The 13,705-nt window shown below is 46.0% G+C and overlaps 1 protein-coding gene across 1 annotated transcript in view; it reads right to left on the bottom strand.

Annotated features, from left to right (window-relative positions):
• Nucleotides 1-13,705, bottom strand: part of LOC139930183 (E3 ubiquitin-protein ligase SMURF2-like) — a 69,648-nt gene that overhangs the window by 16,739 nt on the left and 39,204 nt on the right. Inside the window, exons 5-11 of the mRNA XM_071923296.2 lie at nucleotides 10,359-10,424; nucleotides 8,100-8,184; nucleotides 7,577-7,660; nucleotides 5,621-5,832; nucleotides 3,728-3,812; nucleotides 1,555-1,713; nucleotides 801-854 (exon numbers count right to left, since the gene is read on the bottom strand). Of these exons, the coding sequence (XP_071779397.1) occupies nucleotides 801-854; nucleotides 1,555-1,713; nucleotides 3,728-3,812; nucleotides 5,621-5,832; nucleotides 7,577-7,660; nucleotides 8,100-8,184; nucleotides 10,359-10,424 (745 nt within the window). The remainder of the gene's footprint in view (nucleotides 1-800; nucleotides 855-1,554; nucleotides 1,714-3,727; nucleotides 3,813-5,620; nucleotides 5,833-7,576; nucleotides 7,661-8,099; nucleotides 8,185-10,358; nucleotides 10,425-13,705) is intronic.

Genomic DNA, 13,705 nt, shown 5'->3' with positions numbered 1-13,705 from the left:
CTCAATAACTCATAGCTGACTTTCACATGGATGTCATTGATGACTTTGCAAGCCATCACTCATTGCTAAATCAGTCAGTTACAGAGCTAACGCAGTGCTACACTATCTAGCCCATGTGCCTGTGTAATGCTATCAGAAGTGATGCTAAGCTAACAGTTGCTGCACTAACACATGTTTAGCATTACAGTTTCCCGAGTGAGGAGGCTTCACCAGGCCTCTGCTGGCTTAGCTGCCTATTAGCTGAGCTTCAGCTGGGGCAGACTGCTGACAGAGAGCACAAACACACTGAAAGATGGACTGACAGCCCCCGATACCGACGGCCAGAGGGTGTGTGTGTGTGTGTGTGTGTGTGTGTGTGCTTGTGTGTGTGTGTGCTGAACTTGAATGACATCCACATGAAAGTCAACCCCGAGGAAAGGTACACACAAACACGGGAACGCACACAAACACACACACAGATGGACATCACCCTGTGGAAAAGGATCACAGTCAGCAGTTTCCCACATCATAATGTAACAGTGTGTGTTTGTGTGAAGGTTTGAGTGATTGGTTGCTGAAGCTGCTTTGCACAGGCAGCTGGGTTGAGTGTGTGTGTGTGTGTGTGTGTGTGTGTGTGTGTGTGAGCGTTTGTCAACTTCTGAAGCGCGCTGATCGCATGTGTGCACACGCATGCATGTGAAAGACTGTGTGCAAGTGAGTGTGTGTATGCATATGTATTGCCTGTGTGCACGTGTCCTTGTGGTATGTCTGCATGCTTGTGTGTGTGTGTGTGTGTGTGTGTGTGTGTGTGTGTAGGTTACCTGAGGTTAGTGTTCTGGCTCTCCATGGCCACACGGGAACCATTTGGACTTGGGCTGCCGGAGAAAACAGGAGGGAGGGGGAGAGAGAGAGACAGACAGAAAGAGAGAGAGAGGGAGAGAGAGAGAGAGAAGGGCAAAAAGGAAGAGAAGGGGAATGAGAAAAGGGGGGATTGGAGCATAGGAAATAGTAAAAAGGACAAAACAGAGAAGGACGGGATGAAAAGAGAGGCAAAAAGGGATACGGAGAGGACAGATAGGACAAACAGAAAGAAAGTGCAATACAGAGAAGACAAGTAGGACACAAAGAGAGGAAGAGGGCGGAAGAGAAGGAGAAACACAAATACAGGGAGGACAAAAAGATTGAGAGATACAGAAGACAGAAAACAAGAAGGGCAGAAACAGGAAATCAGCAGGAAAAAAAGAGAGAAACAGAAAATAGTGACATGGGCCAAAAGAAAGAGTGAGAAAGCAATAAGGAAAGAAAACACGGACAAGTACAGGGAGGGGAAAGGAGTCGGTGAGAACGACAGAAACAAGAGGGAGGACAAAGACCAGGGGGAGAGACGAGGGACGGACCCATGATAGGAAAAAGGACAAGAAAGAAGAAGAAGAAGAAGAAGAAGAAGAGAAAAATACAAAAGGTGAGATGAATGGGGCCAAGAAAGGCATCTTACAGCAGCAAAACGTTGGGTGTAATGTTTTTTAAAACCTTGCTTTGACACATTAAGAGGATCCCATCCATCCGTCGACTTACTTGAGGACTAGGTGGAGGTTGGCGGAGAGTCGCGGGTCGGTGAACTGCGTGGTTCGGTTGTTGTGGTCCACAAAGTAGACGCGGCCGGTGGCGGTGTTCCTGATCTCCCAGCCTGGCGGCAGGGGGCCCAGCTCCTCACAGTTCACATTGCTCAGGTCCCTGAACAGAGAGGGAGAGGCAGTTAATTTACTGTTCATCACTTCTTTCATATTCATATTGCCCATTCATGTCCCAAGGGTGGATGGTAATATGGAAAAAAAACACCACATTTTCACTACTTTCTAAAAATCCCTGGGGGGGGGAATTATTATTTAAAATGCGAATACAGTTTATGCACTTATAAAATTCCACTGATGTAGTTCCTTAAATCAAGTCATATCAATTAATAAAGACATAACTATGGATACATTGCTTCTTCTCTAATTTCATCAAGTTGATTAAATTGCAAAGACCACTGAGTGGGCAGTGGGTTTTAAAATGAAAGAAAATACATTTACAAATTTATGAAACACAACATCATGTGGTCATCAGTCATTTAAATGCTGCTGCAGAACAGTCATTACATTTTCATTACTCTGCGCAATGTGAACAGCAAACAGAGTGGATTAGTTCAAGTAAACACGACACCACTTGTCTCAGCATTAAAGATCTTTTATCACCACATATTTAGCTGAATGAAACAGGCCTGCTGACCAAACAGCACGCCTTCATACCGCGACATTAATCATCACACTTTAACCACCTTAACTAGCTTCCGATTATGATGGACTAGGCAGTTTATTTGGCTCCTAGCAGAACACACAAACATGAGCAACAGGGTCTAAAATCTGTTTAACAAGCTGGGAAATTCTGGGTAATTATGTAATTAAAGCAAACAATTCTGAACCAACTCCTTAAGTGCTGATGCCCATCAGCCTTGCTCTAAACCTGGTCCTTTGTAGAGTTCCTATTGTCTTTAGTAAGCCATAACTAGGCATGATGCAACATTTTTAGCTGTTCTTAAGCTTCACGATAAATCAAGTGAAGTGGCTCACTGCTTTTATGAAATGGCATCACTGTAATAAAAATGAATACAACTGCTGCAATAAATCTTTTTTTCCATTTTTAAATTGAGGATAACTTAATAATTGTAATTAAATGTTATTCTTCCACCAGGCAATATAGCTCTAGTACCGGTATGAGGGATTATTTATGGTTTGTGCATTAATATTTACATAAACTGTTATGGTTATCAGGTATTTCACAACAGCTTCAAACGTGACTCAGCCAATCAGACCGGAAGACCAGAACTATCAGTTTTATGAAAAAAAGCCTCGACAAAGTTAACATTACCATCAGCCATCTGAAAAACTACTTGCTCTCATTCCTTGACTCTTCTTCTCCCCTATAGACCTGCATTCCTGTCAGCAGAAACCTTAGCCCCGATCTGGGACAACTGCACTGCCTCGGGAGGACTCGTGCCTGTGTGTGTGTGTGTGTGTGTGTGTGTGTGCATGTGCGCGCTGTGTCCATGTGTGTGTGTGAAGTGAGGACACATCACTCAGCGACGCGGCACATGCCTCACTGCGCTCATCACAAAATACTGGGTCATATCAACGGCGCTGTCCAAAACGCCCAAACCCAGAGGTTGCTGGGAGCTGGATGCTGATGCGCTTCACGTGTTTCATCGCTGAGGAGCAGCTACGCGAAGACACGGCCAAAAACGTAACGCAATAGGACCGCCTGCGGTCTCCGGGGAATTAACGAGTGAGCTATTGAGAGCTGGTGAAACAGTGTGATTGAACGCAGAACCGGCGGCCTGTGGTGTGTTCCGCTGAACATCTGTCCAAAAACTCTCTCCCAGCCCCGCATCGGACCCGGGGGTCATTACTTTGGCCGACCCCGACTGCAGCCTGAAATCTGACTAATAGGACTGTTTTTGAACCCAACCCTGAGCAATTAGGGGAGAAATTAGTCCTGATCCAACCCAGTCAAGTTCAGTTGGGTCACATCAGTTTCGGGAATATATGTCAAGGTTTATATTAGGATTAAAACAATACAGGCTGTCAGCACGGCTGTGTGTCGGTTAGCGTTTACAAACTATTAATGACAATAATAGTTATGAGTGAGCAATGACTAAAAATGTGAACAATATAAATAAAGAAGAAAAAAAGACTACGGTGAAAGGTGTTACCTGGGCACCCGGGGGTCGTGCCAGGTGCTGACTCCAGTCTGGGTGTGCAGGAAGTAGACCTGGCCCTGCTGAGTTGTTCTTTGCTCTAGACAGAGAGAAAAGGGATAAAAAGGAACATGTCAGAAACATGTGGGAGGCACAAACAGTGCTGGAAGCAGTGCAAGTGTGTGTTTTTGTGTGTGTTTGTGTTTGTGTGTTTAGGAGGGGTGGAAGTCTGCTCGTAATTGATGTGACAGGTAAGCTTTGAGGACACAGTTGACTTCAGAGTTTGCTAAGGTGCGCGCCAATGTAATCAATTAGCTCTTTTCCGTTTTTGTCTCCAGACAGTCTCCAGTAGGCCTATCCCAAGAGGATGGGGGAAATAAAATATGAGGGGGAATTTATCAAAAGACTTCCGTGAGTATTTTTCCTTGTGTAGGGCTTCTCGATCTCGATGTGTCCTTGCTGCCTTGTTTGTTTGCTGCGCGCTCTGAAAGACTCTCCAACCCCCATCAATCCCTGAAACCAAATGAGAAGGAGCGGAAAACCCTGCGCGGCACATGCCAAAAACACAACTAGAACATACTGTAAGCAAATAAGGGAAAACAGAGGGGGAAACGCTCCTCATTCGTAATCCGTCACGCGCCTGTTGGACCTCGTGCTCCGACTAATGGACGAACGTTGAGTGAGAGTGTGAATGTTGGCGGAAAGTGTGTGCGCTCGCATGGGCGCGGCGTTCGTGTGTGTACGTTCACCCACTAATCCATCACTACCCCCCCCCCCACCCCGACTTCCTACTGGCACAACTAATTTCCTACCCACCTCTCTCTCCCTCTCTCTCTTTCTTTCCCCTCACACATTCCCTCTCTCACGCTCTCTCTCTCTCTCTCACCACACCCAGCCAGCGGTTCAGAGGGTTCAGCTGAGGAAAAATGCCCGCTAGCAGTCGGGCATCAGTGACTCACTTTGTCCGACCTCTGCCGGCCTCGGTGGACGCGGCGGGGCATTTCAAAAGGGGGCGCGGGTCCAACGGTGCCATTCTAAATCACAGGCGTCCGAGCGCCACCCTTAAAATAATAATTTCTTTTACAGGCTCTGCGGCCATTGTGGGGTGCGCTGCGGCGGACTGTGAAAACGAATCTTTTCTGAAAAAAAAAAATTGAAACCCTGGACATTCCGCTGTTGGAATATTTCTGTCTAAATAATGTGGGTTGTCGATACTCATCTGCGTTCTGCGTTATTTTCCAACATGTGCGTGTTTCCCACAACGTGTTCGCATACCCTAGCCAAAACAATCTTGGACATTTAAAAAACACATAGCCAATAACCTAAAGTAGCTTCTCTGAGCTAAACACTGAGCTATGAATACGGCGGTCCCTCCTTTTCCCTCCTTCTCTTCACTGTGGGAATATCAGGCTGCGCAGCCAAAACACTCCAATGCTGGGAAGTGTTTGCAAACATGAGGAGACGAGAGGAGAGGAGAGGAGAGGAGAGAGGAGAGGGAGAGGAGAGGAGAGGAGAGGAGAGGAGAGAGGAGAGAGGGAGGGATGTGGTGGAGAGAGGAGGGAGGGGGTGAGTCTTAACACACAGCCAGTGTTGATTGCAGTTGTCATGATGTGGTGCTGTGGGAAGGAGGGAGCGGGGAGGAGGAGGAGCGGAGAGAGAGAGTGTGATCGAGCACAAGGACAGAGTGAGTAGGGAAGGCAGAGAGAAAGAGAGAAAAGAAGGATAGAAGGGGCATTTCAAGTGCATTTTCACCATGAAAAGAAAAGACCGTTCAAAACATCTTCCTCTCGAGGCTGCAAACAGGATGCAGTCCAACAAGAAGCTCGCAATTCCTTTGATCTTATCTAACGCTCTGTGTGTGTGTGTGTGTGTGTGTGTGTGTGTGTGTGTGTGTGTCGTCTCTCTCACCGTATCCCTCGGGCAGGTCAGGCGGTGTGTGCAGGTGTGTGCGGCTCATGTAGTTGCGGTGCCGCTGCGACCGGACCCGCCTCTCCTGGAGCCGCTGGTCGCCCGGCGGGCCGCTGGCCACCGCCCCGTTGACGGGCGTCATCACCGGCGTGTTCTCGTCCACCACGCAGCTCAGCGGACGCCCCGACGGGCTGGAGTACTCCGACGCCGGCCTGGGAGGGAGCAGAGAGTGTGTGACTGTGTGTGTGTGTGTGTGTGCTGTGTTTTCCCTGATTTTATGCAATGATGATGTTTGGGTGTCATTTTTAATTTTGGTTGCACTTCCATCTCTGTTTTGGTCCCAGCTATAGTTCTAATTTACATTGCAGTGCTAAAAATATCAATCTTTGCACAATTTAGCATAATAAAAACAAATTCTAAACATCAGGACTATACTTCATATTTTAAAGGGAATTGTGGCTAAATGATGCTGTTGTTTTAAGTCCACATTTTCTCTGGTACTGGTGGTAATTTTCTTGCTATGAACTGCATTAATAAATTAAGAAGAAAAACAAGTGTCCATGTGCTTGAGAGTTACATGTGTGGTTGAGTGAGTGAGTGTCCAACTAAAGCGTGAGTAAAGAGGCATGTGAATGTGTGTGTTACATGTATGTGCGTGTGTTGTGTCTTGGGGTGCCAGGTCGACTTCTTTTTGTGGCGTTTAGAAATCCATAAAATTTAGAGTATAAGAATGAATATAGGTTGCATGAAAGCAAACAGAAAGTCCTCACAAGAGTAGCAGCTTAAAAAAAGTGCGTGTGTGTTTGCGTGCTACTTAAGAGTGGCGGGAATGACAAAAGAGATATCCGATAAGCAGACACAAACAGAGACAGGCTGGCTTACTGACAATTTTGTGTGTGTGCCTGTGTGTGTGTGTGTGTGTGTGTGTGTGTGTGTGTGTGTGTGTGTGTGTGTGTGATATGTCTGACCACTGTCTGGCTGTCCAGAGTTACTGACGCCGTGGCTATCTAAAACCTTGGCCCCGCAGCACCCCCCGACCCCCACCCTACACACACACACACTCCCTCCCTCCCTTTTCCTCTTTCTCCCTCTGCACTCTTCCCTCTGTCCTTCCTTCACCTCCCACCTCTCCTCTCCCCCCCTCATCTCCTAACTGTTCTCCCCCACCTCCACCTCCGTCTTCTCCTCTTGCCACCAGCTACCAATAGCGGCATCCCCCTTCTTTCCCCCCCTTCTCTCGCTGACCTGCCATCCTTCCTCTTCGCTCATCCTGCCCCCCTCCCTCACCTGCCCTCTTTCGCCACTCACCCTTTCCCCACTATATTACCTTCCTGCCCCTTCTCCTCCTCCAACCTCACCACATCCACCTCCCTCACTCCCTTACATGCCGCTCCCCCCTTTCCTCTGGCCAGTAGCGAGGTATAGTAAGGGTGGGGTGGGTGGTTGGAGAGGGCGAGGAGGGGTGGGAGGGTATTTGTTTGCTTACACCCGTAACGGCTCCACTGATATGGGCCAAGTAGGAAGGCGACAGTTGTTCCTGCAGGAATAGAGGCCAAGCAAAACCTGGCTGCCCGACTGGCTGGCTAGCTTATTTAGGTGTGTGCGTGTCTGTGTGTGTGTGTGTGTGTGTGCGTGTTGGGGTGGGGGGCGCAGGAAATTGATAGGAACTCACTCATTACCGACAGACTGTTATTGTTGTGTTGTGAGTGGGATGGAGTAGAGTCGAAGTTCTTTTTGAAAAAGGGAAGCGGGGGAAAGTACAACCACTTAAATAGATTTTTCCCTTTTCAAAAAGGGCAGGTTTGGTGCGCATTGCATCAGTTATGATTGTTTTAGTAAAAGTCTTGCCCTTCGTACGCCAAAGGAAGGCTGTGTGGTCTTTGAGTGTGTGTGAGGATGAGTGTGTGTGTGTGTGAGGATGTGTGTGTGTGTGTGTGTGTGTGTGTGCAGACGTACCTGGTGGGTCTCTCCCATTGCGTGGTGCGTGTGATGTGGTTCAGGTACTGGATGCGTCCAGAGGCTGTCCTCCTCTCCTCCCAGCTGTTTCATGCACACCGGTACGAAAAAACAAATCAGCCTTCATCTTACTTGCTTCATTTCAAATCACAGAGCAATATTAAAATGAAGAAAGACACTGATGTGAACATGCTACAGCCCAGTATCTACCAAGCACCCATTTTTGTTCAAAAGCTGTTGTTGGAGATACTGTAAACTAGTTTGAAGCATGACAACCTTTAAGTAAAGCTGAATTGTTTTTAACTCACGGTGCCCGACACATTCAGTACTTTAAAAAAACATGCTCTTCTCACAGTGCTGTCAACAGTGGATATTTGTATTGTAAATAACAAGAAAAAGAAGCAAAGTCGCCAGCCTAAGCTTCGAAAACCAGCATACCAAAATATATATTTAAAAATACATCAAGGATCATACAGGAAAATGACAAAGAGGCATTAACATTCATAATCAGTAACATACTGACCCATCGGGTAAGTCGTTGTCAAACAGACGACTGCAGTCCACCACCGGCCCTCCTGTCCCGATGCGATCCCTGGACTGAAGACTTACTACACAGCAACAAAGACAAGGGAGTTGGTGCTCAAATAATACTGAATACAGTTTAGTACAATCAGCTCTTTGTACCTCAAAAACCCAAAGAAAGTAACAATAACAGAGTTCCTGTGGTATGTGGATTCCACTTACTAACGCTTTTTATACATTTTTGGCCTGGGCCCTATCCTTTCTCCTATTTCTACTCCAATATCAATGCGGTGGACAGCAAAATATGTTCTAAGTTGGGAAACCGAGTGGATTTAGGCCGTATAATACAACAATGCAGGGATACATTTAATATCTGCTACTTAACCACAGAGCTGCAAAAAAACAAGCAAAAACAATTTTGCTGAGATGGCCCTTAAATACTGAACTAACAGCCGTGAGGTTACTGAGGTTAAGTAACGTATTGAGTCAGAGTATTGAGCCACAGGATGCAGTCTGGAGCACAAGGTCAAGTCCAGTCTTCTAGCTTTTGAGGAACACAATGCATTGAGACAGGAGGACACAGTCCAACGCCCCAGAGTTGTGTTTGGCCGGACTGGGTTCAATACACTTTCAATTCAGTTGATTGAACTCAAACACTGAAAAACTTTTGGTGTGAAAACGTTGCCTTATCCAGCTTATAAATAGCTAATTGAGACACATTTGCTATTATTTGGAAATGAACTGAGCTTTCAGTTTACATTTTGTATGCAGTGAATTGCAAGGGAATCGGCCCGACAGTGTCTTCCAGCTGTTAATTAGCTGGTTAGGAATGTAGACAGAAGCTCAGGGATGTGACCGATAGCGTCTCCCAGGCCTTGGGTTACACGGAGCACTTAGACAGAGGATGTAGACGAGATCACCAGGGTTACGTAAACAGGCCCAGACAAGGCTGCGGTAACGTCTGCTTTGACTGGGCTTTTATTAAATTACTTTCGAACGATTATTCAAACAGGGCTGTCGCATCAAGTTCAGCGGATTTTTTCGCCCTTTTTACTCCATTTTCTCTTTCAAGCAATTCACTTTTACACATTAACATGATGGAGGGATTAATGTTATCCCAGAAAATGTTCCTGGGCGTCTAAGCTCTCTCTGCAGTAGTAGGTCTGTTTTTACTCTCTAGTCAGGAGATATGCAGAAGAAAAGAGAGAAACTATTCCTAAAATTCTGGTCAATTTGATTGCCAACCATCTTAAGACTGAGCATAGGTCTTTTGTATGTAGCATAAACAAATCTGTGCCCCACTGTCTTCTACTGTATAACTGGGAGGCAACTGTGTGCACATTGGTTTGACCTAGTTTTTGGTTTTGGTTTTTTTACATGAGAAAGCGTAAGTGCATTTTGACATTTATATCGCTTTTACACTATATGGATTTATGCAAATATTAATTTACCAGGCATCTGAGATACTTCCTAGGAGGAAGATGGAGAGAACCTTCACAGGAAAACCCAGAATCCCCGTTCCTCATGTTAATCGTTAATGTTAATTAATGTTATGACTCTTGCCTTTAGCTTTTACTAGATGTTCAAAAGGAAAATATATAAATTTGAGACTTAATTGATACCTGTAGGGAAATTCTCTTTCCTCTTGCCTACTCCACAGGAAGCTCAGAGGTCAGGTTCAGCTACAGAACAGCACCCTGCCACCCCAGTGTGATCCTTTATTGAGCCCCGTTGGGAAATGATAACGCATAATGGTAACGCCTAAATTTCTTCTATACTGTATGCCTTAACTAGACGGAAAAGCTGAAATGATTCTGGCAAAATTAAGTCAATACTGCCACAAAATTCCCTGACAAAAACACAATAAAAACATTTAATCTTCCATGACCCCTTTACCGCTGATCTAAAAGATCCCCTGAAGCAGGTTAGGTAAAATGGAGACGCGGGATCTTGTCTAGAGCCCAGGATTGTGTAAACAGGCAGAGTGGAGGCAGCGGTCAGGCTTTTCACTGAGACATCAGATGAAAAAAAACATCAACGCAGCATAAAACATCTTGACTTTGCTGTGTTGCCCACAGAGAGTGGTCCAACTGCCACTCTGCCACTGTGGTTTTAGTTTCTGCACAGATACAGACGCTTACATATGCATATATACACACACACACTCATCTTTAGCTTGACCTGCCAAGCTAACATGAAGGATTGTCTCCTCTGACGTGTGCAACTGAATGTGTGTGTGTGTGTGTGTGTGTTTACTCACCGACTATCTGTCCTCTCACAGTATCGTTGTCATTTGGGCCCAGCTTATTCAGGTCCAGTCTCTGATCTGTAGGGTAAAAATATTCATTCAGCATCAGTTCATTGTTTACCGTGTTCACCATCACTGCGTAACAGCACCATCAGGGTGTATGGGTAATATTGCTTGCACACTATAAGCACATCTTCACTTATGCCATTTTGTGTCCCGAAATAAATTCAAACCAAATGCGTACTACTAGGAGGGGCACAAAATGGCTGCTGCACAATGGCCACAGACGGCAGCTGTGACATACAGTGAAAGCAAAGGCTGTTCAGAATGCTTTACATATAAATACATTACATACATAATTTACATATAAATGTGTTAGCAGCCTTGTTAGTTGCTGGGTAAGTAAAGGCGCAATGTCTGCTCTCCTCAGGACAGGCGAGCACTGCCAGACAGTGAGAGACAGAAACACAACCCAGGAAGACCCCGGCTAGATCCAGACACAGATACACGCCGCAGTCTCTCTCACACACACACACACACACACACACACACACCAAGTCCCACAGGGACAGTTGTGCACACACAGTCCATCAGTACCCATAAACAAGGTAATATGCGTGCGTGTGCGGTGCTAGGGTGGGGGTCTTGCAGAGGCTCCAGTTAACTGCAGGTTATGACATGAAAATATAAATAATCAGAGAAAGAAAAAGACAGAGAGAGAATGCGGCGGTGTGCGTTGTGCAAAGCGCCGTCTCAAGGAGGGAAAGAAGAAGTGAAACAGCCGACAAGACAACGACTGAGCGCCTGAGGTTAAGAACACAGGTAGAACAAAATAGTATTTTCATACTCAAAATGATGGAGCAAAAAGACACGTCAAGAGTTAAGAATAAGAATAATCAGAGAGACGGAGAGAGAGTGAGGAGAGAGGAAGGAAAATGTGTAGGAGAGACAGAGAGAGAAAGAGAGATGCCCTAGTTCTCCATGTCCTGATACTAAAATCAAAGTCAGATCGGATTTGTCATGTCTTTTGCCTGCATGCGTGTGTGTGTGTGTGTGTGTACGTGCGCATGTAGTTGGCTTTATATGTGTATATATGTGCAATTCACAAACAAGCTGTGTATAATGTATATGCATGTCTGTGTGTATGTATAGGTTAAGTAGACTTAAACACCGCTGCTTGTCTCCAGACGTGTGCATGTGTGTGCATGTGTGTGTATGTGTGTGTGAGCCACGCGCACGCACGTGTGCATCTGTTCCGGATACGTGTCTAGACTAAACAGGGACGGTGTCTAAGCCTTACATGGCTGGAATAGTAAGCAAATTTTTCTCTTAAATAAGAGAAGAGGTAAAGAGACAGACAGAGACCGAGTATATAGAGCTTTAACCACTAGCCTATACTATATCATTCAACTCTGCAGAGCTTTGAAAATGTGTGTTAAAATGATTGAGTACAGAAGTGTGTGTCTGTAGACCCATATAGGTGTGAGAGCACAGTATGCGTGTGTGTGTGTGTCTGTGTTCATTAAGCTCATGCACATCTGCTGTATCTGCATGTGTGTGAGTCTGTATGTCTGCATGCCAATGTATGCAAAAATAAATAAAAACAGTGCCATGAATTGCTTCACAAACAATAAATAAAAGGCAATTATATCAACCATAAAAATGCCAGACATGAAGTCTCAACAGGGTTACATATGAACAAAACAGGCAATACCAAGACTAAAACACAAATGATATAAAAGCTGGTCTGTAAAAGTATATTTTAAGAAGTTTAGTGGTGTGTGTTGGTGTCGGTGCGGTTCAGAAGTGGGGCAGAGGCCGCCGAGGTTTGTGTCTGGGATGCTACAGGAAGCGGAGCCCAACATGCAGCCAGACAGACCTCTAGGAGCCGAGGCAGTCACACAGACGCCCCTCTGGTCTGCATGAGTGTGTGTGTGCATGAGTGTGTGTGTGTGTGTAAGAGAGAGAGGGAGTGAGATAGTAAGAGTGTGTGCGTTCTTGCTTGTGCGTGCGTCTTTGTGTGAATGTGCGTATGTGTTGGACGACAAATTGAACTGTGTGCATGAATATGGGAGACTTCTAGGAACCCAAGCGATTCCGGTAAGGTCCCTTGTGTGTGTGTGTGTGTGTGTGTGTGTGTGTGTGTGTGTGTGTGTGTGTGTGTGTGTGTGTTGGTGGGACCACAGACCGGGCTATGTTCTTGTGTCTGTAGAGCACAGGACACAGCCAGAGGGGGGGTAATGCGAGGACTGGTGCCCCGTCATAGATCATGTGGCCCTGTCCTCTTCCTGTGGTTGTGACACAGTATAATTTCGGCCATGTTGGCTGTACAGTAAGTGGCTGGTCTGGGGCCCAACTGGAGCCTGTGCTGTCTGTCTCTGGAAAACGCGGGACGATCTGAGGGCCAGTCCTCTGGCGCTCAGCGGAGCGGAGTATGGCACCAGGCTTCCATGGCTGTCACAGAGCCTTATGTGGCAACGATGCTGTGGCTTTTGGCGGGACAGGGGGGCGGACTCTCCGAGAGCCAAAAACGACATTTAGGAGCAAACATAAAGGTTGCTGGAACCCGTCCTGAACCCTTATGCAAGGAAAATATAAAAAGGTATTTAGCTTGACATTTTTGGAGCCGGACCAGAGTGAGAGGCTGTTCCCTCTGGACCGAACAAACTACAACTGTATGCAATCAACCAGGCAGTTTGGATAAAAGCATCCATCAAATGGTAATCATTTTCAGACAGACAGCTCCTAAAGTGGTGGTGAGGGTGGGACTCTGTAGAATGGATGAATGGAAATAAGGATAAGGCCAGATACATAAAAAAGGGGGGAAAGAAAAAAAGTAACCCAACGTGGTTGTTCTGGGACTTGTCCGACTGTCTGTGTTTAAGACAGGTCAAGAAGATGGATTGAAGGAAAGGAGCAGAATGGGTGGAAGGAATGTTAATTTGACAGTATGGCGTACAGTAAGTGTATATGTGTCGGTTTCCACTGACTGGTATTGCCAACAAGGCAGACAGGGCTAACAAGCAAACTGTCATCTGCCATGTAGACTACAGAGAAGATAAGAGTCTGAGTCAGCTGATAATCAAAGGGCATAACACAACAACAACATCTCTGAAGCCATGCAGATGGGACATTTTATATCAGACTATCAATTTGAGAGTGTGCGTGTCTGGTTTCAAGAAGATCGGGAACCTATCCACAAACATTGTTGTTCCCCCTTATGTTACCCACATTAGCCTGGACTCTACTGCCAGGTCAAACACAAGGATTGCTCAGTATTAATATCATACGACCGCCCGGAAACAGCAACTTTTTGCATCTTGTTCCAAGCAGTGATAATACATCAGCTGGACTATGGC

Source organism: Centroberyx gerrardi, chromosome 3 (genome assembly GCF_048128805.1).
Source record: "Centroberyx gerrardi isolate f3 chromosome 3, fCenGer3.hap1.cur.20231027, whole genome shotgun sequence".
NCBI classification, from domain to species: Eukaryota; Metazoa; Chordata; class Actinopteri; order Beryciformes; family Berycidae; genus Centroberyx; species Centroberyx gerrardi.
Note: the sequence above shows the minus strand (reverse complement) of the source record. Positions and strands in the feature narration are given on the sequence as shown.